The sequence below is a fragment of the Apteryx rowi genome, unplaced genomic scaffold, assembly GCF_003343035.1.
Source record: "Apteryx rowi isolate R43461 unplaced genomic scaffold, aptRow1 scaffold_944, whole genome shotgun sequence".
Classification (NCBI taxonomy): Eukaryota; Metazoa; Chordata; class Aves; order Apterygiformes; family Apterygidae; genus Apteryx; species Apteryx rowi.
The window spans coordinates 60,738-83,292 of record NW_020451254.1 but is presented as its reverse complement, the minus strand read 5'-3'; the positions used below and the strand labels follow the sequence as shown (position 1 = coordinate 83,292).

At 41.4% G+C, this 22,555-nt stretch overlaps 2 protein-coding genes, 1 long non-coding RNA gene and 2 other non-coding genes across 5 annotated transcripts in view; 4 read left to right on the top strand and 1 right to left on the bottom strand.

The window, feature by feature from the left end:
* Positions 1 to 2,083: 2,083 nt before the first annotated feature.
* Positions 2,084 to 8,167, bottom strand: PSPH (phosphoserine phosphatase). Its single transcript, XM_026092179.1, has 5 exons — positions 7,722 to 8,167; positions 6,554 to 6,688; positions 4,729 to 4,874; positions 3,717 to 3,865; positions 2,084 to 2,261 (listed from the first exon to the last, which is right to left on the bottom strand). Exons 1-5 carry the CDS (start codon positions 7,940 to 7,942, stop codon positions 2,151 to 2,153), a joined length of 762 nt encoding a protein of 253 aa, XP_025947964.1. The 5' UTR covers positions 7,943 to 8,167; the 3' UTR covers positions 2,084 to 2,150.
* On the top strand, positions 3,005 to 7,832 carry LOC112978575. The gene is made up of 3 exons (XR_003257920.1): positions 3,005 to 3,157; positions 3,830 to 4,035; positions 7,752 to 7,832. It is a non-coding gene; the product is annotated as an uncharacterized LOC112978575 (long non-coding RNA).
* Positions 8,168 to 18,058: 9,891 nt separating the features above from the next.
* The window catches only part of CCT6A (chaperonin containing TCP1 subunit 6A), a 7,765-nt gene continuing 3,268 nt past the window's right edge, over positions 18,059 to 22,555 (top strand). Inside the window, exons 1-6 of the mRNA XM_026092180.1 lie at positions 18,059 to 18,259; positions 18,546 to 18,609; positions 20,162 to 20,296; positions 20,930 to 21,103; positions 21,253 to 21,356; positions 21,908 to 22,018. Coding sequence (XP_025947965.1) covers positions 18,126 to 18,259; positions 18,546 to 18,609; positions 20,162 to 20,296; positions 20,930 to 21,103; positions 21,253 to 21,356; positions 21,908 to 22,018 — 722 coding nt within the window. The 5' untranslated portion in view covers positions 18,059 to 18,125. The remainder of the gene's footprint in view (positions 18,260 to 18,545; positions 18,610 to 20,161; positions 20,297 to 20,929; positions 21,104 to 21,252; positions 21,357 to 21,907; positions 22,019 to 22,555) is intronic.
* LOC112978592 lies at positions 20,670 to 20,801 on the top strand. Its single transcript, XR_003257923.1, has one exon. It is a non-coding gene; the product is annotated as a small nucleolar RNA SNORA22 (small nucleolar RNA).
* On the top strand, positions 21,630 to 21,765 carry LOC112978590. Its single transcript, XR_003257922.1, has one exon. It is a non-coding gene; the product is annotated as a small nucleolar RNA SNORA15 (small nucleolar RNA).

Here is a 22,555-nt window from a genome sequence, read left to right as displayed (position 1 = left end):
CACTGAATGAGAATAGAAAGTGTTTACACTTGTTCTACTTATACACTCTTGCTTAAACAAAAGCTTTATTGTACATGAGCTGCCTTGGAGCTGGCTGAGATTTTTCTCAGGAAGAATTTAAAAGAGATCATGTTTAATACTGAAGAGTTCTGGTGAACAGTCTGCCAGCTATGTCCCTCCTGGCTTTCATGAAGTTTTTTAACCTCTGTATACAGATATTGTTTATATGTCTGCATTTCTCTAAAAAGCCATCAAAAGTTTGTGTCTGAATTTGTTTTCTTTTAACCATTCTACTTCCTTAGATTTTAAATAGTTTTATGCTGGTGTAACTTCAAGAAATTATTATTGTCTCTGTTTTTGCCAAAAACAGATGGCATCCTTGAGAACTGCCATTCATCACTATCTGTGAGGCTTTGTTAATGCTTCTGTTTTACCCATATCTTCTCTGATGATTTAGCAGAATGGACAGAACCAGTATTTGTTTTAATTGTTGGTGATGCTCAAACAGTTGGACAGGAGTTCTTTCATTTCACCTTGATTTAATCTCATTAAATTAAGGAAATGTACTGCAAGTTGTGTAAATCAGTAGTGATTATCTTGTGGAGACTGTGAAGTTCTGGAAGACAGACATATAGCTTGCTTCTCTTCCTGTCAGTAAAAGGTGTGGTGGGACAGAAGAGAAGAACCTGAGAATTAAAGTACTCAATCTGTTCTTCAGTTTCCATAAAAATACTGGAACTATTCGTAAGCACCCGGAAGATAAGAGCTAGCACAAATTTTTTTTTTCCAGGACAAATCGTGTCATATAAACCCATCTTTCTCCTGTGATGGTAACAAGTTTTGTAGATGGGAAGAAGTGGAAGAGGTGACATAAACTTTGATGTTAGTAAAGCTTTTTACATTATCTCAGGTGAAGTTCTTATAAGCATGTCTGGGTCATAAAAGTCTTCATAGAAGTACCACATTGCTTCAGCAAAGCTGGTTAAAAAGACACGCTCAAAAGCATTTTCAGTGCCTTGCTGCCAAAGAGGCAACATTTACCAAGTGAGTGCTGTGCAAGGTCTCTCTTGCATCAGACAGTGCAGCCACAAAAGAGAAGCCCATTAAGAGACCAGGATTTGATAGTTGGAGCTCAGAGAAATACTTGTTTAGAACAGGTTAGACATATTTCCGGCACAAACAGTTCAAGGGTAATTGACCCACACTTGAGGCAAGGAAAGAGACTACATTAGTGTTTCCCAATGTTTTCTTAATCAGTAGACTATTTGTTTGTAAAGATAGATGAATCAGCTTCTATCGAGTTACAGGTTGACAGGGCAGGGATTGTTAAATAAATAAAACACTTAAGTAAACAGTGTGGCTGTTTTACAAAATCACAGTTTTGGACTTTACTTGTAAATATTTTAATGAGATATTGGAAGCACCGTATCACTAGCTTTAAAATATGCTTCTTGGATGCTGATGAATGTTACATATATCTTAGGTTTGCATGCACCTCATGTCTTTGAGACTACAGGTTGAATAACAGTGATGTTAAGTAACAGATCACATCTCAGGTTCTCCTGTAGCCCTATTTTAATGAAAGCAGAGATGCTAAGTAATAAGGAAAAGTATACTTCTTACCTATTTTTTCACTGTTTAACCTAGTTCTGAGATTCTTTGGAGTGGAAAGTACTTACCATATTGTTTTACTTCGTAAGACTTTATTATTGTTATTTATTATTATTATATTTTTTATTGGTTACACAAACTTCTCTCTTGTGGTCCCCTTATTCTTCTTTTACTACCCAAAATAAATATGGGTATTAGCTTCAATGATTTTGAAGCAATAGGTATCTATTAATAATACATTAATGGATTGGTCCCTGGTTAATAACTTATTGATAAATTCCTTCCTTGGGTGTTCACTAGTGAGTGAATAATCAACTGACCTCTTCCACCTTGAAAAAGATGTTTTAAAAAAACTTAGCACTTTCATTACAAATATTTGAGTAGCATGGGAACGTTTGCATCATGAGTTCCAGGTCAGAAAGAGAAGAAGGAGATCACCACCCAAAATCTTTTTAAAAATCCAGAACACAACTTTGCAAACAAATATGTTTAATTGCTTTGTATTTATAGTTGTTAAATATATTATTTTACTGTATAATTTATCGTTCTTCCAGTTCCTTTAGCAGTTCGTCAAAGTGAGTAATGTACCATTTAGCTTTCTCCTTTACTTGCTTCCTGATTACATTTCCTCCAAATCCAATGAAGCAGTCCTAGCAAAAAAGAAAGAATGGGCACATATATTACTGCAGTCCCGTATAAGGAATGGAGCTTTTCTGCAATTAAGTTTGTTTTTAAGATTGAACTTCAAAATTATGGCTTTCGTCCCCTCCCAAAGAAATCTATTTTACTTTGCATGTTTATTTTTCACATTTATTACCAAGAACTTCATTAATGCTCAATTTTGCAGCACTTTGGCTATTGAAGTTTTGTTCCAGTAGCAAAGTTGCGCCTCAGTACCTTGCAACATCAAGACTGTTCAGATCCGAGACTTTACTGAAAATCTGATGTAACTGTGATGCAACATAAATCCTTAATATTCAAGAATGAGTTAACATCTGAATATCCATGCAACATCTCACAATTATCCCTCTACTGTTTATCTTAGCCCTGTTTACCTCATTTGATAGATACCAGAAGCAATCTTTAACCATGTCTTCAATCATTAACCAGGAACAATCATCATTTCTAGATTTTAGAAAACCAGCTGCAATGAAGGTGCAGTGTTTAAATTTCCACTGCTTGTTTTTTGCCTTCAGGTAGAAACCATTAAGCATATATTAAGCTGTATTGGTGGTGCACATATTTAATGTTAAGGGACTTGCTGTCATAACTTACATCAACAGTAACCCTTAGAATTTGCTCCTGTGCATTTCCATGCGATAGGATATCTGTCCCCCAACACTGGCGAAGCCAGGGCATTGGAATACTTTTATATAGAGAAAGGCACTAAAGATGAAGTGGAATTAAGATCTCTTGCTTTGTAAAATAACCATTTTTAAAAGCTTTCTATTTGTTATTTTCAATTATTTCACCCTGTCAGGGCTGCCATGTTCAAAGATGTCATTGCTCTACAGTGAGATGAACCCTCTTGCTATGCTGACATCAGGTAGGTGTGCACCAAATCTGTGCAGGGTCTTCATGCTATAAGCACCATTTATCAGTGTTCAGAACTGGGATCTTGGTAGTTTAAGACCTCTGCTCAGAAGCAAGCACTTAAAACGGGGGCATAGATAGGAAGGGCAGACAGCTTGATATGAGACTGGTTGCTAGACCATTTGCAAATATATAAGAATCTGGTATCAAGAGGATGCCAAGGTATCTAGCTGGCCTGTGAATTGCACAAAGAGAGAGCAAGAGCATATTTATGTGGATATCCCAGAATGAATGCATAAGAGAAAGACAAATAGCCTGTATCCTCATTTTATCTTTAGATGATGCTACTTGTTCCTGTCAGCTGGCCCAGAGCAGGTGAGAGGCTGAGATTGTCTGGACTGAGAGAAATCAACAATTGTATGACACAGCCTTTTTAGAGAAAATTACCTACACAGATCTCTTTAGGTTGCTGAAAGTGCTAAAGATCTTCTTTGAAATCCTGAGGAGTATTCAAACAGCTTTTCTTTTCCAAAGCATTTGCTCAGAGGGAATTCCAGTTCTTTAATACTTACAGCAGGCGGACAGGCTTCCATGTCCGTAGCTCCATCTCCAATCATAACTACATTTTTAAAGTGGAACTGTTCCTTCAAATGAGTAATAACTTTTCCTTTCCCTCCTGATTCAGCTGTTGGTTGTGTCTCGTCAAATCCTGCATATTCTCCTAGAACACAGTGGAAGGACAAGTTAGACATAGACAGCGTGTGTAATTACTTCAGAGGGTTTATAGCAAAGCCCAGATATTGAGAATGATATCAACAAACTCCTTGGAAATGAAGAAAGATAGATGCCTATGGTCTTTTCTTCAGAAGACAGCTAATTACATGCAGGCAGGTAAGCCTCACAATCAGCGCATCCTGGTGAACTAATTAGAAGGTAACAAAAACTAGGATTTGAACTAAGTCATCATTGGAGGTATTTTCAAAAAGCTGAAGCACTAATGTAAAAGTAGAAACCCCATATGTGTAGTATCACAAATCCATTCCCAGGCATTCTGGTCTAAACCTATCAAAAGCAGCTACCAATATAATGTATAAAAATGTATGAAACATTAAGAAAGAAACCACTGAACACAGTTGTGCTTGATTGCACTAGCATGAGGTCCAGAGTTGTTTTACAAAAGTTAAGTCCATTGGTCCCTGTACATTCCTCAGTCATTGAAACTAATGTTTGCCTTTAAAAGCAGATTAGCATAATAAACTCTTTAAACTTGAAAGAGCAAGAGAAAATTAATCTCTGCTGTCAGCAACTGTAATACCTACAACTTTCTGGCACAGCTCGCAATTAAAAAGTAACCACAGCTGTATTTCATATGTCTGGAAAGTGATCTGAACTCATGTTTTGGGGAGCTTGCAATTTCCCTACCTAGAACTAGCTGGATTGGTAACAAAGTGATACAGCCTGGACAGACGGCTAACCACAGATCCTGGTTGACTTTAAGCCCACTGTAGTCCGATATCCGACTTCAGTTTGAACTCAAAAAGTGGCATTAATTAGCAGAGAAAAGAGCCAGTAGGCGAATCTCACCATTAAAGTAAAACTTCAGCCTGTTGGCAAAGACGTTTGCTGTTGGAATGTTCAGCTGCAAGGCCACGTGCTCCACGATGCTCTGAAACCCCCCAGAGACCAAGAAGACTTGGACGCCTCGCTGATGAAGCCTGTTCACCAGCTCCCTGGGAAGAAAGAACAATCACCAGGCGTGAGCGCCTCGCAGGATCAAGGTGTGCTGAAGGGATAACAAGGAGGCTAAAATACATCTTCCTAAGCAAGGCTGCCCATATCTTGCATTACTCCGGTTTACTTGGGAGGTCTGCTGCTTTCCAGCTCCATTCTTCTCTGCTGCCTGAAGCTTTTCCTTCTTTCCTTTGCATGTTCATGCATACAGTTGGCTTGAAATGAGCTTAACAAAACTATCTTATATCCAGAAAAAAACAGGTATTTAGTCTCTCAGAAATAAGTGCTCCCTAGAAATGTTTTCTTTATATTTTCATTTTGTTCACATTAGTTCCCTTGAACAAATGACAGCAGATCCAGTTCAGAAATTTTTTCTGAAGTTAGGTATAAAACAAGCAAGAAAAAGTATCTATAATACAGAAAATGTAAAGAATGCAGGGGAGATGCAACCACTGCACCAAAATACAAAAGTGGGCTGAAATGTGTGCAAACTGCAGAAAATTTCTAAATCGGAGATGATTCCCTGAAGACCCTGGACAGCAATAATATCTTTAGAAGATGGCAGTAGCTACAGAAAAGGAATCATGGAAGGAGAAGTGAAAAGTTTTCAGTCCCAGTTAATGGCAATGAGACTTGAAGGCAGTTTTACAGGATTTGGCTCTACAGTCAGAAAGATCAACATGCAGCAAAGCTAAGTAGTAGCAATAAAAGCAGAAATGCTAAATACTAGAAAAGTGGAGGCTTAAAGCAGGCTACACAGAGAAGGAGGAAGAAAGGGAAGGAATGAAAAGGAAAATCATGTGATTCTAAACAAGGAAACAATGCCTCCTTTGTAGTTTAGCTATGCCTTCCACAGAAAGAGCTGAGCATGTGCTTCATTTCAAGGAGAAAAAGTAAGCAGATATAAGAAAAAATATAGGAAGATATAAGAAAATATAAGTTGTCAAGAACTACTGTATGAACTAAAAATATTTTAGACTTAGAACTGTGGCTGGATTTCATAGTAAAGAAACAATTTCAATTGTTTGAAACAATTTGAATAGGAAAAAAAATCTTTTCAGTTGAAATAGCTAATGTTTATTCCAAACCCAAAGATGAAGAAATACATATATATATCTATATACATGTAAATATATATATCTATAGATAGGTAGATAAAGTGTGTGTGTGTGTTTGTGTGGGTATTTCCCCTTAATGATTTTTTAATACTGTTAGTGACTTCGGTACAAAATGGGTAACTCTTGAACCCTAAGCAGAGTCCAGAGGTATGAATGCCCACAGGAGTGCAAGAGATAGGTGCTGTAATTGCAGAATAGACCAAGCCAAAGCACTGGATATTAAACCTCCCAGTTGTATTAGCCTTGAAAAAATCACTTCTGGATGTGATTGAACAGATTATTTTCCAAGCCCATTCAATCTTTGAGCTGGAATGTGAGCTTGCCAGCCAAAATAGCAGTTAATACGTAAGACTATTTTCTTTTACATGGATGTTTATCTACTTGATGTGGACTCAGACCATTGTAAGCTCCTGACTTGAGCTTTGTATGCAACATGAAAATCAAATAGGAAGAGATTCTAAACCAACTCCACAGTCTTACAGCCTCACTAATGTCAAAGAGCTTTGTTTATTTATAGTTTTGGAAAGCTTTTTGATTAGATCATTTGAAATTCCTCTTACCTTATTCCTGGTGTTAGCTGAGGTGGATGGTCAGATATTAATTTTTGCACTTGCTCGTAAGAGGGACGTATGAGACCTAGTCGTGCTGTTAAAGCTGCCTTGAATGTCACAGTGCCACCCATAGCTCTGCGGGTCCTAAATTGTGATCCAAACAAAGCAAATCAGTGACATTTAAGAACCTGTGGCTTCTCTCAAGAACTGTTAGTTGAAGAGGAACCAAGGAACAAGTTAAGAGTCTATAGGTTCTAGGTTACGCTGTGTCTATGTTTTACAGGAGATTGGTGCTCTGAGAAGGTTGGTAGCAACTACTTGTAGGAGAATTGCAGGCAGAGAGAGATTGGAGCCATCCACTTTAGATCCAAATTGCAAATCCCCCTCAAACTACAGGCAAAGATTCAGATTTAGTAACTTAGTTCAGGTCCAGCTCTAGTGAGTGCAAAAAGGGACAGGATATTTTCAAGTTAGTTGACCAGTATTATGGGAAGAAATAAAGAGAATGGGAAACAAAAGACTAAAAATGTGAAAAGATTTATGTAATCTAACAGAGAAAAGCTATTTCTGAGCCTGGAGACCAGTTAGTACTTGTATGCCTACAGTCTGTCAGGTTTTTTGGACGCAGTGGAAGACTGCTGATATTTCTTAAGATAGTTGCTGCATTTTAAGAACCAGCGAGACAAAAGAAAACTGCTTTATTCCCTCTGTGAGTGTATCTGAGCCAGTGGGACCAGAATTCCTAAACTGCAGGCTAGATGATGTTCTCTCAAGTTAACGGAATTTTTGCTACTAGTTTCAATGGAAACAAATCAGCCTCAAAGAATTGTCATCAGATTTGTCCCCTCTCCTCCACCTCATAATAAGAGGTCAGGTTTTGCTAGTGCTCTGCCAAGTTTAATGACGAGACCTGATCTTAGCCTATCAAAGAAATTAACTTCACAGTATTTATTTCAGTATAATTTTGTTGAGTGGCTCCACAATTCCAAAAAAGTAAGTTACTTCATTATTCATTAATGCTACATATTATTCCTAAAATCCCTTTTAAACTATAATAATCTCCCAAAACACTGAGTTGAATTAATCCCCGTCGTAAATCTATTGTCACAGTTTAACCTTATCCACAATTATTTTTTATTACTGTTCATATGAAGTAAATAGCAAAAAATATACGTACATCTCTGCAACAGCATCTCCAACTCCACAGAACTTTGCAAGCTCATCAATGCCTTCTTCCCTGATGACTGTACTGTCCACGTCAAAGCATACTGCATCAGCATTGCGGAAGATTTCTTTCATCTCCAAGAGAGACGCCATCCTTTTAGGAACCTTTTTACTGTAAGAGGGTAAGATAAAGTCTTTCTGTGAGTCACAGTACTGCACTCCGTCTTGAGCCATTGGAGTGACTGATCTGATCCTTGCAAGTAGGGCCGAGCACAGCCTGGTAGCCAGCTTTTATCAATGAGAGTTAGCGGTGGTGGAGGTCTGGCTCAGTTGCTGATTTGCTCTCTGCTGTTGCTGCCTACTGATGCCCAATTTACGTTACAGGTGGGCAGTGGAGCTTTGTCCAACTGCTGATTTGCTCTCTGCAGGCTCGGCCCATTGATGTTCACATGGGGTTCAAGGTTGTAGTACTTGGCATTTGCTGAACCAACTATCAGACTGCCAGCTATGGTGAGGACTTGTAATTCTCTGTCTTGTCTTGCCCTCACAGCTCCAGGAGATAGTAAAAGAAACCCAACCCTGGCTTTCACCTAAGGATTTTCTTGATCACAGTAGACATAGTCGTTTTAAACCTATCAGTGAGTGGTTGTCCCTAAATCATGAAGGTTTAGATCCCTATGAATGATCTATGAATGTATAAAAGATTTGGACATTAACATTGGGAATTAGTCTTTTATAAATCTCAATGAAGTCTTGGGCTTAGGAAACCGAACTAACCGAACTAACTCACTATCAGACGGGCAACATCCCAGGTTCACACACAGTCAACAGCAGTGCTGCCTCATGAGGTGGCTTCTGTCTGCTCACTAAGAGACCACAGCTTAACAGTTAATGGTCAAAACAGGAAACGGGAATCTTTACTTTTGTTCCTATTGCTAATACTGCATACCATAGTTTATGGTCCTTTCTCTGCAATGTGGCAGGTAGAAGTGGTTGTCCAAGTGTTTTAAGGTGTTCAGACTGAAAGCTGCTATTCAAGCCTGCACTATTACTGTTGAGCTAAATCCTGAAGATTTCACTTTTGTACTATTCAGCCCTTAGTTGCACAAGACATGACAGCAGTTCTGCTTAACTAAGGATTGACTAAGAACTGAATAGAAACTTGGGATCAAACTCAGCAAACTGCAGACAGTTTCAACTGATCTGGGGAACTGGGTTCTTCTGTTCAGAAGCAGAAATGAATGCATTTCTCATTAGAAAAAGCAGTGGTAAACTGTCAGGACAGTGTTTTCATACCAGTACTTAAACCCAGTCTAGCTGGGTTTAAGTTCCAACTTAAACAGTTCTAGTAGTTCCAACACCTTCTTAATTAGTCGTTGTTTTTCACTTCTTGCTCTTGAAGTTCCCTACAGAGATCTGACAATCATTCTCTATGCCCATGCATGTGAACCATTATCATGGCTAGTGTACTTGCGTGAGTTAGACCCCTTGGAGTTATGGCCCTGAGTTTTTAAAACACCACATCCATGCAAGATATCCTACGCTCATACTGAATGAAGTGCTTTTGACACCAAATGGTGAGTATTGGGATAAAAAGATTTTTATGAAAAATGATCATAGTCACTGAAAAAAAATACAGAACACACATACTCATCTTGTAAATGTTCATGTGTACAGAATATGAGAGAATACTCCAGTCCTTCGTTGAAAGGTAAGAGAAAAGGTATGCATAAATGGAGAAGACATTGTGCCTAAAGAGTGAAACCTGAGGTGAACATCTGAGAACTATATTTATAAATGTTAGTCTGCACTTAACAGGTAGTTATCAGTACTAAATATAAAATACCAAGAAACAGAGAGAGCAAAGTCACATAGGATATTTTAAAGGCAAAACCACCCAAAGACAGCTGTGAAACAGTACTGAGAGGGATGTTCTATTTGTTCTTGAGTTTTGTAGTGTGGACACATGGCCATAATAACCTAAGTGAGCTCATGGCTTTTGCAGAAGGCTACAAAGATGACACAGGAGCTTCTTCAGTGCTTATCATGTGTGTCACAGGTGTGGGTGAGGATGGGGGAGCAGATACCACTCAGCTCACCCTTCCCTCATGAACATTCAGTTCAGGGGCGAGGAGGTAGGACAGAGCCTGAGCTCAGCCTCCTCAGTGTGCCAGCAAGCAAAGGTGAGTGGGTACGGAGTAAGAGGAGATATTCCAAAAAAGTGCTTTTACAAACTCCTCTTCTGGGAAAGGAAGAAACAAGGACTGAACCATAATTTGTCAGGTCTCCACTCCTGGTGCAACAGAGCTGTTCCTTGCACTGTCCTTAGGACATATTATAAAACTGTGATCTATCCTTAAGAGCTTCACTAAAGAGTTATTTGCAGCAGAGAGTGTGTGTTATTCTCTATTTTCCTATAAATCACAGACTATATTTATGGCACTGTACATAAAAGAAATATAGTCATACACCATCAGCATAGCACATAAAAGAAACCTCTCTCTTAAGCAGCCATGGACATAAAAACCTTCCTCTAACAGTCAGAGACTGATTCTGAGCTAAGGCTTGGCAGCATGCAGACATGTGACTGAATTCCAAGTTTACTTTGCATTAGCCTTGACTTGACATTGATTCCTCAGCAGTGTGTTCATATTTTCTCTGGAAGGTTTTGATTTTCTGGGGGGGGGAATTTGACTCCAGGGCAGATCTTGAAAGCCATTTGCTAGATATATTTGTGCAGTGGAATTAAAAAAAACATTCACTAACATTTTTTAAATAGCATGCTGTTAATTTTTTCTAGCCTATTGGAAATTATAAAGTCCATGAAAAATTCAGTCATGGGTTTGGTGCCAATTTTAAAGATTTGCTCTGCTGGACAAACTTGTTGCATCACCATGGCATGACATTTGCGTCATGATGTTCCAGCACTGATTCCTCAATATGTAAAGATGTCACATTGCCTCATGCTAACCCGAGGCTACACTGCAACATTACCATGTTATCATGCAATGTCACTGTGTGGTGACATAGCACTGTTATGTGATTTCTTGGTGACAACCTGAAATACATTTCTGGATACATGTCTTAGAAAGTTTATTCTCTTTGAGAAAAATGTTATAGCTAGAAATGCACTTTGGGAGGAGGGAGGAAGAGACATCAACTTTTCCTTCTCCCTAGGATCCACAGTTTCCTTATTCCCTTCCCTTCTGGATATTCCTTAAAACGATGAGACCATTGCTGCCATCTTCACTTTGAAGAACATATATACAAATTAGAGCAAAAATTGGGGATACCAGCTGCGAAGCTATGGTTGGCGTTAACTCTCTTCTCTTTGTTCCATGCAGTAATTCCTTCAAAAGAGTTTCAGGCTATAGTCTGTAGTGCCTAAAAACGACAGGTTGTAATGGAAGAATTGTGTTTTGAAATGCAAAACAGATCAGTAGTTTCTCATCTCCCTTGGTCCCTTCCAAAATCTTCCCATTTCCTGCTATGGCTGGGAACTAAGTCCGAGAAAAAATGGACTCATTTTTGGCTGCCATATGATTAGATGTGTTTGAGATCTTGTGAGGAACTGTAAGGTAGGGAAACTCATATTGGAGCAAAGAGATGAACCTATGAAGGAAGGTTCAGCTATTGCAGGGATTTTCCTGGTGGGAAAAGTAAATTTTAGGGATTAAAGCTCAATGATTTCACTTGGAGTGAAAGCAGGTTCTGCCCTTGTCTGCAGAGCCCCAGGGGTCACCATCAGCTCTAGAGGTTGGCAAATGCCATTCCAAAGGGTAACAAGCCAATTTCAGTGACTTGTGAAATTTTCCCCAGCACTGAACGTAGGTGAGAGGGTAAGGTCAGGCTACCAGTGTTGAGTAATGGACAACAGGAATGGGAGAAAATGCAAGCAAGAACAGGAGAGGTTCTGCTCCTTCCCTTGTTTTCAAAATTCTCACTAGGCCATCCTGGCACAGCATCCACCAGGAAACTTCACCTCTGGGACATGTCCTACCTTTTGAGAGATACTCAGTAAAGCGCGCATGCGCGCGCAAACACTCACACACGTACACACACGCACGGAGGAAGAAGGCACAGGAGGAAGCATGCTCCAGTCTCCCTTGGGTGTTACACTGATATAACTTACTGATTTCTGATAGCTTTCTCTTAGGTGATAGTGAGGTATAAGGACAGACTCAGTAGCTTGCTCACAAGTACATGTCACTTGGAAACATGAGCAAAAAGAACTGAAGCTGTATAAAACTTCTATGGGCAAATCTCTAAGGGATGTGGTAAGGGAGTAGCAAGTTTTGATTCCAGAGCTGTATAGTCCGCTACTGTTGGCAAAGATGAATTACTTTGAAACACAGAGCATCTGCTTGCTTAGATGCATCAACGTTTGGGTGAGATGGTAAGAAAACAGGAATTCCCACAACCAGTAATTATGAGTTCTGTTTCCATTTGGAAAACTTGGGTAGAAAATCTCTGATCTTTCTCGATTGGATTTGAGATAGGAAGGAAGACTTCCTATTCTATTATTTCCATGCTGGAAAAGCATCCAAGCAGCAAACATTCCAACATGTCTGAGAAAGTAATAGAATGGTGTGGGTAAATGCTGAAAAGAAGAAAATGCGAAAGAGGAAAAGCAAGGGCAAAGAAGAGACCAGAGAAGACTTATAAGAAAGAGAATGACAGAGGAGAGAGAGGGTGATACTTAGGATAAACTTGGAGAAAAAGGAAATTACAAGGAGAAAGTGGAATTCCCAGAAGATCACCTTGCCTCCAAATGATGAAGTATTTCATTAAGCCAGTGTCACAGACCGGCAGGCCACTTAGAAAAAAATCTGGCATTTCCACAAGAGAGTTCTGTTCCGTAACAGAGAGGGTGGAGTCACTGAAGCAAGCCTAGCAATTATGTAAGGCCACATGTTTAAGGAAAACAACTGAAGTCTTTTCTGTTTGCTGACCCTTCAAAGAAGGGCACTTGCCACACTGTGGAAAACTGAAACATCTGCAATATTTGCTACATCTCATGCAAAAGGCAAAAATAAATGATACTCCAGGTGTCCTGTGGCTGACTTATATTTTGATGAGACCTTGATGAGATCTCAAAATCATCATTGTGATTACACTTTACTTGTTATCACATTTCAGCTTTCAGAAGTGCTGCCACCTGCTACTTTGCATTATATTCAAATTTATTGCTGTGAAAAAAATGAAGATTAAGTGAATCTTAATGAAATATTGCCTAAAATAGCTCTTTAAATAGATCACTCAGCCTACACTTTGCAAACAGTCTCTGGCGTTTCCGACTCTGATTCACCTTCCCATTCAACAATGTGAGATTGAGCACTTCACTGAAAGTTGTGGGCTGCACAAGAAGCCCAACTTTGAATTCATTTGCCTTGAGTCATCTCACTGCTGTCAGTGAAGTTAGTCCCAGTTTGCACTGGGGTGGGTGAGAACAGCATCACTTTAGAGGAAAGATGATGCATTTAAGCAAATTAATTAAATATAAGTAAATTGTTATTATTGATTATCTATATTCCTGCCAGTACTACTCTGTAAAAGCTCAATCCATCCATCCATAATTGGAAATTTCTGTGGTTGTTGGTGTAAGAATGGAAAGATTCAGGCCTTAAGTTAGCTCACTGAGCCTGCTCCAAGCTTCTTGGTTTTCTGTTCATTTTTTAAAGGTAGTAAGATCAACCTGCATGCAAATCAATAGATGGATTGTTTGCAGCTATACACAGATATCTGACAGTAGTGCCTAGCTGTAAATTTCTTTAAGCATCTTTGAAAAAATAGGTGAAAAGGGGTAGAGGAAACCTCATGGATGTTGACATACCCAACCCTCCAATCCCCTGTGCATATCCTGATAAAATGATGATGCTTTCCCCCTGCACGATTGCATCATTCATTCATGCTCCTGTTATAAAATAGGCGCTTCGCTGCTGCTACAGCTTGTAGGCCAGTGCAGTCATAGCCCCAGCAGAAGATACTCCAGTTTCTATGCTAGAAAAAGACGGTAAGCATTACGGATCTGAATATGCTGAAAGCCAACCCCTTCCAAACTGAGAAAAAAAAAAACGTTCCCAGTGACTTACAGTATTGTACTGCCCGTGGCTGTTGCTGCTGCTGCAAATCTCTTGGCTGTACAAGAAAAGAAGGGATCAGCTGAGACCTTCAGTCACATAAATACAAAGGCACGGGCTGATCTGGAAGAAAGCCGCATTTTGTAAATCACTCTTTATAACCTGCTGAGTAAGCCAGCCTGGATTTTTTTTTTTTTAAATCGTTGCACACATGTAACCAGAGAAGTCCAGCTGTTCGCTGACAGGCGTAGGACGGAGAGGTGTAACCTTGCCTGCGTCAGGGGAGGAGCATTCGGCCCGGTTTGGGGCGCTCCCCGCTTGGGTAGGCATGGCTTGGCACAGCACGCAAGACGATGGGGAGTTTGCTCCCCACTGAGACAGCCTGTGCTACAGGCATGGAAAACCACAGACGGGTCTAAGCAAAACCCCCGGAGCCCTTCCCGCAGAGCGCGGCACAACGGGGCGAGGGACGAGAGCCGCGGAGGTGCTCCGACAAGCAACAGTCTGGAGTTTCAGTTTGCATGGAATCAGAGGCAGGACAGGGAAACTTTTTTTTTGTGTGTGTGTGTGTGGATCAGGTGAAAGTTTTGGTGCGTTAAATTTGCAGTATCGCATTTTGGCTTAAACTGCTATTCAGTGGTATATCAGAGTTTGTAATATTACACCGAATAAAGCTCAGATCGAAAGTCTTCAAAGACTTTGAAAGCAAAAATAAAACCTCTGTTTTTGAGAAGGTTCTGTTTTGTTTCCCCAAATGAAATGTTGTCAAAAGCAGCAGATAATTGCAAAACATGTCTGTGCTAGTGTTTTGGCATCCCACAGAAGAGCTTCCCTCCACAGACGTTCACTGTGGGCATTAGTTAGTAAACTGGAGGCAACCAACCCAGAACTATAAAGTTGGTTATTTGGTTCAAAGTCAAAAAAGCCAGATTGCTGATTTAGCTTCTTTTATTTGCTTGTGATAGGAGTCTTATGACTGCTATCCATCTTGAAAGCTTGTTCTGCACCACTGAATGCACCAGTCACATTTTATGCATGATCTCTTTTGCAATTCCGGCAGTATTACTCCTCAAAATTATGTGCATTAATTAAAATCACAAGCCTTATGTGCATCTCTTCCCACGTCTTCCTTTTTGTCTTTTGGTTTTTGGGTTTTTTTCAAATGTTTTCAGTACTTGCATAACCACTGGTCAATATAAGCATCTATTAGTAACTTCTTGTATCAGGAAAACCTGGTACCAAGCCCCCTTGCTGCAGAACTGGTGACATGGTTCACTGTTCTGTCTGGTCCTGTCTGTTAGTTTTATCATGTCAGGACAGTATGCTTTAGAAGAGATTTAGAAATCATTTATGTGAATAAGGCTTAATCAAAATAGATCTTGATAATGATGAAAGAAGACTGCTTCTACTGAGAATTGCAGTGGGTTTTTTTTTTGCCAAAATAAGCACTGCATGATTTTACTAAGAGAATTGTTGCTGAATATTTCATGAAGGATATCTTCTATATTTGGCTTAGTTCAAAGAACATGTTAGTTTTAATTCAGTTAAGTATTATGTTACAGATTCTAATCTGGTGTAATTTCTCATAGCTTCATGGATTTCAATGGACAACTGAGGCCAAGTTAGCATCTGCCTTGTATTTTTACTACGCGTTAAAAACAAATATGCAGAGCAGTTCCAACAACCACAATTAAAAGACTAAAAAATAAAGAAAAGCTTGTACTGCTATCTAAAAAGTGCTGCAAAATAAAAAAATAGCAATCCTCAAACATATGAGCCAGGAAAGAAGCACAGACAAGTGTGCATGGAAATTTTAAGAGGATGTTCAGGAGTTCAAAGCACAAGTCTCACTGTGTGACTATCAATGCAAGTACATCACCTAACTCTCATACATGATTTAAGAAACTCCTCCCTTCATAAGAGAAGTGGAGACAACCTACAGGAAGGACTGGAATTTCTTTGAAAATGGCTTTCCTTTTCTGAAAAAAAAAACCCGCAAAATTCAACCTAAAATTTGCCAAAATGACTGCTTTATTTTCCTACAGTAATAATTCCCCTCACAGACCTGAAACTGCTTGGGGAATGGCCAAACCCAAAAGGCTGCAGCTGTCTCAGCTGTGACTTGGAGAAATCACTGCGAGTAGCCAGCCCCACGCACTGTCAGTGTTTAGGACGAGTAATTCCTGCCTTGCCGTGGGACGCCACCCAGACAGGTCACACACGAGCAGCAGGTAAAACATAAAATGCAGTGTGCCTGCTTGTACATTTATGAGCTTGACGAGGCTGCCCTCTGCTGAGAATAGCCCAGAGAAAGGAGTGAGACCACAAATTACAAAACAGAGAAGCAAGAATGGCAAAATATTTGGGTGTGACCCGTGGGCGGCAGAATCTGGGGGCGGCTGGGGATTTAGGTATTTTAATTGCGCATTACAGCTAGGCATTGAAACCTTAAATATTGGCACTGCAGCCTTTCAGGGCTGGGTTTTCTTGTTTTGTTTCATTTTACTTTCAGCAGGCCTGTGGCATCCCTACAGAAAATGAAGAATAAACATTAACAGGAGAGTTCCAGATCCTCATTATGAAATACAAACTGTGATTTCCTGCATTTTGCAATGTTTAATGTTTATTTTTAATGATTACAGCAACAGAAGAGAAAAGAAAAAAAAAAAAAAGCCCAGCCTGGTTCTCTATACTGAGGAATCAACATTAAAATATTTTACAAGAAATATACCCTGCTCAGCTAAACAGAAGGGCTCCAGACTTGTGGTATATGTCTGCTCAGATGCTCGAACATCAGCCTAACATCATCAGCTCGAACATCTGTCTAAAACATTTAAAAATCAGAAACCCAAGCAATTTAGTTAGCAGCTGTCCCCTCCAGACCTGCCAAGTCAGACTGGCAGGACACGCATGGGTGTACTCTGCACAGGGTGGCACTTTGCCCAGAAACCTGAGAGATCATCACCCAAAGCAGGAGAGCAGCAGGTGCCAGAGGCCCCTGCCAAAATCAGTGAGGTTGGCGAATCTGCCTTAACACTTCACTCCCTGACCGTTTCGGTCAGGTTACCCCAAAACTCTTGTGCTACGAAACTGTACCCAACAGCGAGCTTGGCGTTTACTGCTGGAAGTGATGTGGAAACAAACGACCCATGGCGCTGCTGCTCGCCGCCTCCGCGGTGGGCTGCAGAAGCCCTGCGCTCAGGGTCGTGCCTGAGCAAACTGGCGCGTGTCTGCTTGCCGGGGGTGAGCACCCTCGGGAGCGGACGGGCTGCCGCGGCGCTGCATGCCACTTGGCTGGTATCTTCCCCACACACCTGTGTGGCCGCAGCCTATGATTTTGTTGGGAGTGGGGGACTTCCTCATGAAAACGCTTTCCTCTCAAGGAAAAATATCTAGCGTCCTCTAATCGGGAGCCCAAAAGCCAGTAGGAAGCCTGCGTTGCACAGCCGCAAGGACTGTGTCCTGACCRGCCGCACAGGCTGGATACTTCCAACACCCCATTGAGAGTCGGCTCTCAAGGCTGCACTGACTTTAACAGTATTTGTGTTTTTCTTCCACAGGCCTCACAAGAAATCTCAGCATTGCCTTGGGAGMGACATTCCCTCGCACTTAGGAAGAAAAACTTGCCAAGGGTTCAAAGCCATGTCCTCGTGCYGTGGCTTTGAGGCTGCGAAGGCCAYGGTGGCCGCGCTGCAGAGGAGCAGGGGAGACTCGCCGGCCTCTGCAGCCCAAGCAGGATTTCTGTATCAAGGAAGAGCTTTGATTAACCWCAACACTCTGGATTCTTACCAAGAACCGCTTTGATTATTAATCCAGACCGTTTAACTATTAATTCTATTGATCTAATGTTAAATCGACAAGTTTAATTATTTATTCTCATGGTTCTGCAAACCTGGCTGATGCCTATGTCACATGAGAGGGCAGGARTAACGACCGGGCGACCATGCCCGTCCAAAGGACTCATTTGCATATTCATAGGCTAACTGCATATTAATTGCCGTGACTGGACAGCGGGCCAGCTAATTACTGCYGCTACCCGTGAGGGGAGCCCGCGCCTCACTAACGCCGAAGAAGCGCGCGCGCCCGCGCTCATTTGCATATGAACGAACAGTTTCCAACGGCCCCGCGGGGCGGGCCTGAGCCGAGAGAGCGACAGGCGCCGAAGCCAATGGGACGGCGGCTGGCGCGCCCCGGGCCAATGGGCGCGCGAGCGCGCCGGAGTGTTCTAGAAGGGGCGGGCGGGGAGGCGCCGCCGCGGGTGCGCGCGCCTCCCCTGCCCTCCCCTTCCCTCTCCCCCTCGGCCGCCTCGCCGTGCCCGGCCCGGCGCAGCGGCAGCGATGGCGGTGAAGGCCCTGAACCCCAAGGCTGAGGTGGCGCGGGCCCAGGCCGCGCTCGCGGTGAACATCAGCGCGGCGCGCGGGCTCCAGGACGTGCTGCGGACCAACCTGGGCCCCAAGGGCACCATGAAGATGTGAGGGAGCCCGCCCGGGGGGGGGTTGTCCGCGCGCCTCGGCCATTCCACCACGCGCCTCAGCGCGCGGGGCGGCCGTTAGGGCCCGAGGGGGCGCGTGAGGAGGGGGAGGGCGGCTCGCGGGAGGCCGGGCCCGGCTCCTGCCGCCGCCATGCGGCGCGGAACAAAGGCGGAGGCCGCGGGGCGGGCGGGGTTGAATGAATGGCGAGGGAGCGCGGCGGGGCCTAGGCCGGCCACGTGTGGCTGGGCCCCGGGGGCCTGCTCACCCGCCTTGTGTCCCCCGCAGGCTGGTGTCGGGGGCTGGAGACATCAAGTTGACCAAAGATGGCAACGTGCTGCTGCAGGAAATGGTGAGCTGGTTCTTGTCTACGGCGTGGGGGGGGGATGGGAGCCGCGGGGAGTGTTAGAGAAGCTGAAACCTGCTCCTCTTCCCTTTGGGTGCCTGTGGCAGAAGGGGGGCTCCATCCTCTGCTGAGCCCGGCCTGTATTTTTGTGGTATTTGGCCCTGTGCTTTGAGGGGAAATGTCCCTTGGGAGGAGGATCAAGAAACAGGTGCTGCTTGGTAAATACTGGATAAAGTTTAGATGTTAATCTGGCAATTAAAAAGGAAACGGTCTGTTTAATGGAATTACCATTTTTGCTACTTTTATTTTACTTATGGAAAAGCATACCTTTATTGTACTTGAATAGGCCTAAGAAAGCGGGGATTTCTATAGGTTCATGGCTTAAAAGATGTTTAAATCTGAGTGATGGATGTAGTTCATTCATATCACTTTCCCTTCAAGTCTGGAGTCATATCACAGTTTCTCCACTGTGTGGGTGAAGATTATATGAAGGGTGGTGCCGTCCTGCCGTTAGCCTTGCGCGTGCGTCATGTGCCTGGGTCACGGCTGCTTGTCCCTGGTCCAGAGTGGGACGTATTTCCTGACGGTGTTAGGTTGTAGTGTGCCCCACGCCTCCCTTGTGAACTATTCCACCTTGTTAACAAACTATTGAACTTCTGCGTAAAATATTCAAGTTAATATAAACAGTTGTCTCGCAGACAAGAAAAATTTAATAAGTTGCTTCAAACTAGAAGTAGCACTTTAAAAACAAGAGTGATTAAGAAGTTAATTAAGTAACAACATAAATTATTCCATTCATGTTTTGCTTATCTCACTTTTGTTTTTTAAGTACAGTTACTAAGCAGAAATTTCATCAAATGTGGATACTGCTGCTCTGTAGGTTTGTAGGCTTCAGCCTATGCTGAAATGCTCTCCAGTCGGCAATTGGAGATGCTAAGTGATACATGTGTTGCTTAAATTAATAGGCCTGTTTGTGTAGGTGACATAAGGTCATGTGTGATGGTTGTGAACTTTGGCCAGATAGGAATGATATTCCTGCTGTGTTTATAGCAGAAACACTAGTGTGCTGCTGCTTGGTATTTCAGTAGAGGAACTGACAAGAAAGAAACTAGCTGAATGTTCCATTTCAGAAGAAAGAATAAGCTGTCCAAGGATTGATAAACCAGACATTTAGTAGATAAGTGCAGCAGTGCATGCAGAGATCCCTAAATTAGCTCCAAACATACTAGTCTAAATGTCAGAAGCAGTATAGTTGCGGTGGTGTATCTGGTCCCTAATGGAAAAAAAGAATTCTGTCAAGTGAAGTACTGCTCATAATGAGAGCTGGACTAGCCTGTTTAGATGCACAATCTGGGGGGAGAAAATTTAGTGTTACATGCATTAATACAAGAGACTTATTCTTAAAGTGTGTTTGTTTTGTTTTTTAACTTGTTGAATCCTGCTGAATTGACATAAATCACAAAAATTCAACTAGTCCTTAAATATTTTGTTCTAGCTGATTTGAGATTAGTTACTTTCCGTAGCAAGGTTTATTGCTCAGCTTCTTGCTTTTGTTTAGCAAATACAACACCCAACAGCCTCCTTGATAGCCAAAGTAGCAACTGCACAAGATGACATCACTGGAGATGGCACCACTTCAAATGTCTTGATCATTGGAGAACTTCTAAAGCAGGCAGATCTCTATATTTCTGAGGTATGTATGCAATAATTACTTTATTGATAATAATGAATGAAGAGCTTTATCTGAGACCATTCAACTTTTGCTTTGTTTAATGCTAATACTCATAAATCAAACATGAAAGTGAGCGCGTGTTTCTACTTAAAAGGAGTACATTGCAGAACTTGTAAAATGAAGAAAAGCTAAAGCTGAAGACCTAAGACTTGTTCAAAATCAAAACCACTTATTGTGGATATTATCACTTTTAATAAGGTTACATCCGACGCCTGCTGTTATTTCTGGCTATTCTGTTTGAGTTTAAACATTTTTCTTGCTTGCATGTTAGTGAGGAGATCCTCTGTGATAATAGATATACTGGACAGTATAAACTGCAGAATAGGCATTCCTGTTGCACAGTGAACACCCAAGTGTGCTTTGTAGTTCCCTTGGTTTTAATTCTGTGCTAGAATAACCTGTGCTTTTCCTCTGCATTGGAAGGATTGTCATTCCTTTTATATGTATTCAGAAGGACAGGACATTCTTTTGTCTCTGTATGCAGATTCCCTGTGTTTCAACATTGGATGCGATGCTGAAACCACAGGTTCCACTTGTGAAAAATACCGTTTCATGTTCTGCTGGCTAATGATTTACCTGCTTTTCTTGCATTAGGGCTTGCACCCCAGAATAGTAGCGGAAGGATTTGAGATTGCAAAGGAAAAAGCACTTGAAGTTTTGGAGCAAGTCAAAGTAACCAAGGAAATGGACAGGGAGACCCTTATAGATGTTGCCAGAACATCCCTCCGTACTAAAGTTCATACTGAACTTGCTGATGTCTTAACAGAGGCAAGTGTGCATGTGTTATCTGTCCATTTTTGTGTGAAGGGGTCCAGGTTTTAAACTGTTCTGGCTGTTCCTTGGGGTGAAAGGTGGATGGAAAGGTGTGACCTTGCCCTGTGGAAGACTAATTTGTTTGTTTGTTTGTTCTATTCCAGGCTGTAGTAGATTCTATTTTGGCAATCAGAAAACCAGATGAGCCCATTGATCTCTACATGGTAGAGATTATGGAGATGAAGCACAAATCTGAAACTGACACAACGTAAGAATGAAACAAATATCCTTGAGTTTAATGGTTTCCTGAAATGTGAATAGCTTGGATTTTCTTTTCCAGAAGGAGAGATTAGGTGTCTTGATACACTGCTTATTTGCTTATAACAATGCTGTATATTATTTTTTCAGCAGTAATGCTTTTGTGGCATGATTATGTTTTATATTTGTTTATTACAAGTACAAAATATGTATTAGGTAAATGAAAACTGGATTGTGGTTATTTCAGTTGAAAATTTTGTAAGTTCTTAAATGTACCTCAGTGGCATGGATGAATTCTGCATTAGCTTTCCTCAGTAGCTGATGCGGTCAGACACTATGCAAGAACATATTCCCTTTTCACACTCTGGTTGGTATGCTTTTTGCATGAAAATGGGCATGCCTGTGGAAGTGGGATACATGATCTTTGTTTACCTCTAATATGAGTATATAGGCAATTCATGTTTGACTAGTTGCACCATCAGTTGTCTGCAACTAGTCTGTATGTCCATGAAATGCATATTTTTTGTATGTTGACATAAAAAATGTTTTTTACTTTCTCAGGCTGATTAGGGGGCTGGTTTTGGATCATGGTGCTCGTCATCCTGACATGAAGAAAAGAGTGGAAGATGCTTTTGTTCTTACTTGCAATGTATCTCTAGAATATGAGAAAACGTAAGTATACAGCAGAAAGGTCAGGAGCAGAAAATACTCCCGTGTTTCAAACTTCTTTCTTTTTTTTTCTTTTAAGATGTACTTAAATAAGTATTGAAGGACTGCATGGAATCTATTCTAGAGCAGGCAGGTAGTGTAGAAGGTGGAATGGAAGAACTGACGCTCTCTCTGCAGTCCTTTCCTAGAAAAGGGAAGCTGGCGACTCAAAACTGACTGTAAATGTCAGTTTGAGAGGCATAGCTCCGCAGTGTTTCTTTTGTTGTCTCGCTGAAAGATGKCTGGAAGTCCTTTCTTCAGGCATAATTTTATACTGTAGAGTGACTATAGGAATGTGCTTTGGAGTTCTCTGTTACAAATGTATTGTTTATTTTTGCATTGAAAAATCTGTGAATGGGGCGAGGGGGAGGATGTTATATATAATGTGTTAAAATCTTGCTGAAAGAATTCCTTAGGCAGTCCTTAATCTACTTTTAAGCTTTTTTTTTTTTTCTTCTGCAGCATAGAGGACAAGTAGTTATTGTTTTACTGTTTTGATTC

Coding starts and splice junctions, on each gene's coding strand:
- PSPH (XM_026092179.1), bottom strand. CDS start 7,942: ATGGCTCAAGACGGAGTGCAGTACTGTGACTCACAGAAAGACTTTATC. Junction 6,689..7,721: donor GGAGATGCTGTTGCAGAGAT/GTACGTATATTT, acceptor ATCACAATTTAG/GACCCGCAGAGCTATGGGTG. Junction 4,875..6,553: donor CAGCTAACACCAGGAATAAG/GTAAGAGGAATT, acceptor CTTTCTTCCCAG/GGAGCTGGTGAACAGGCTTC.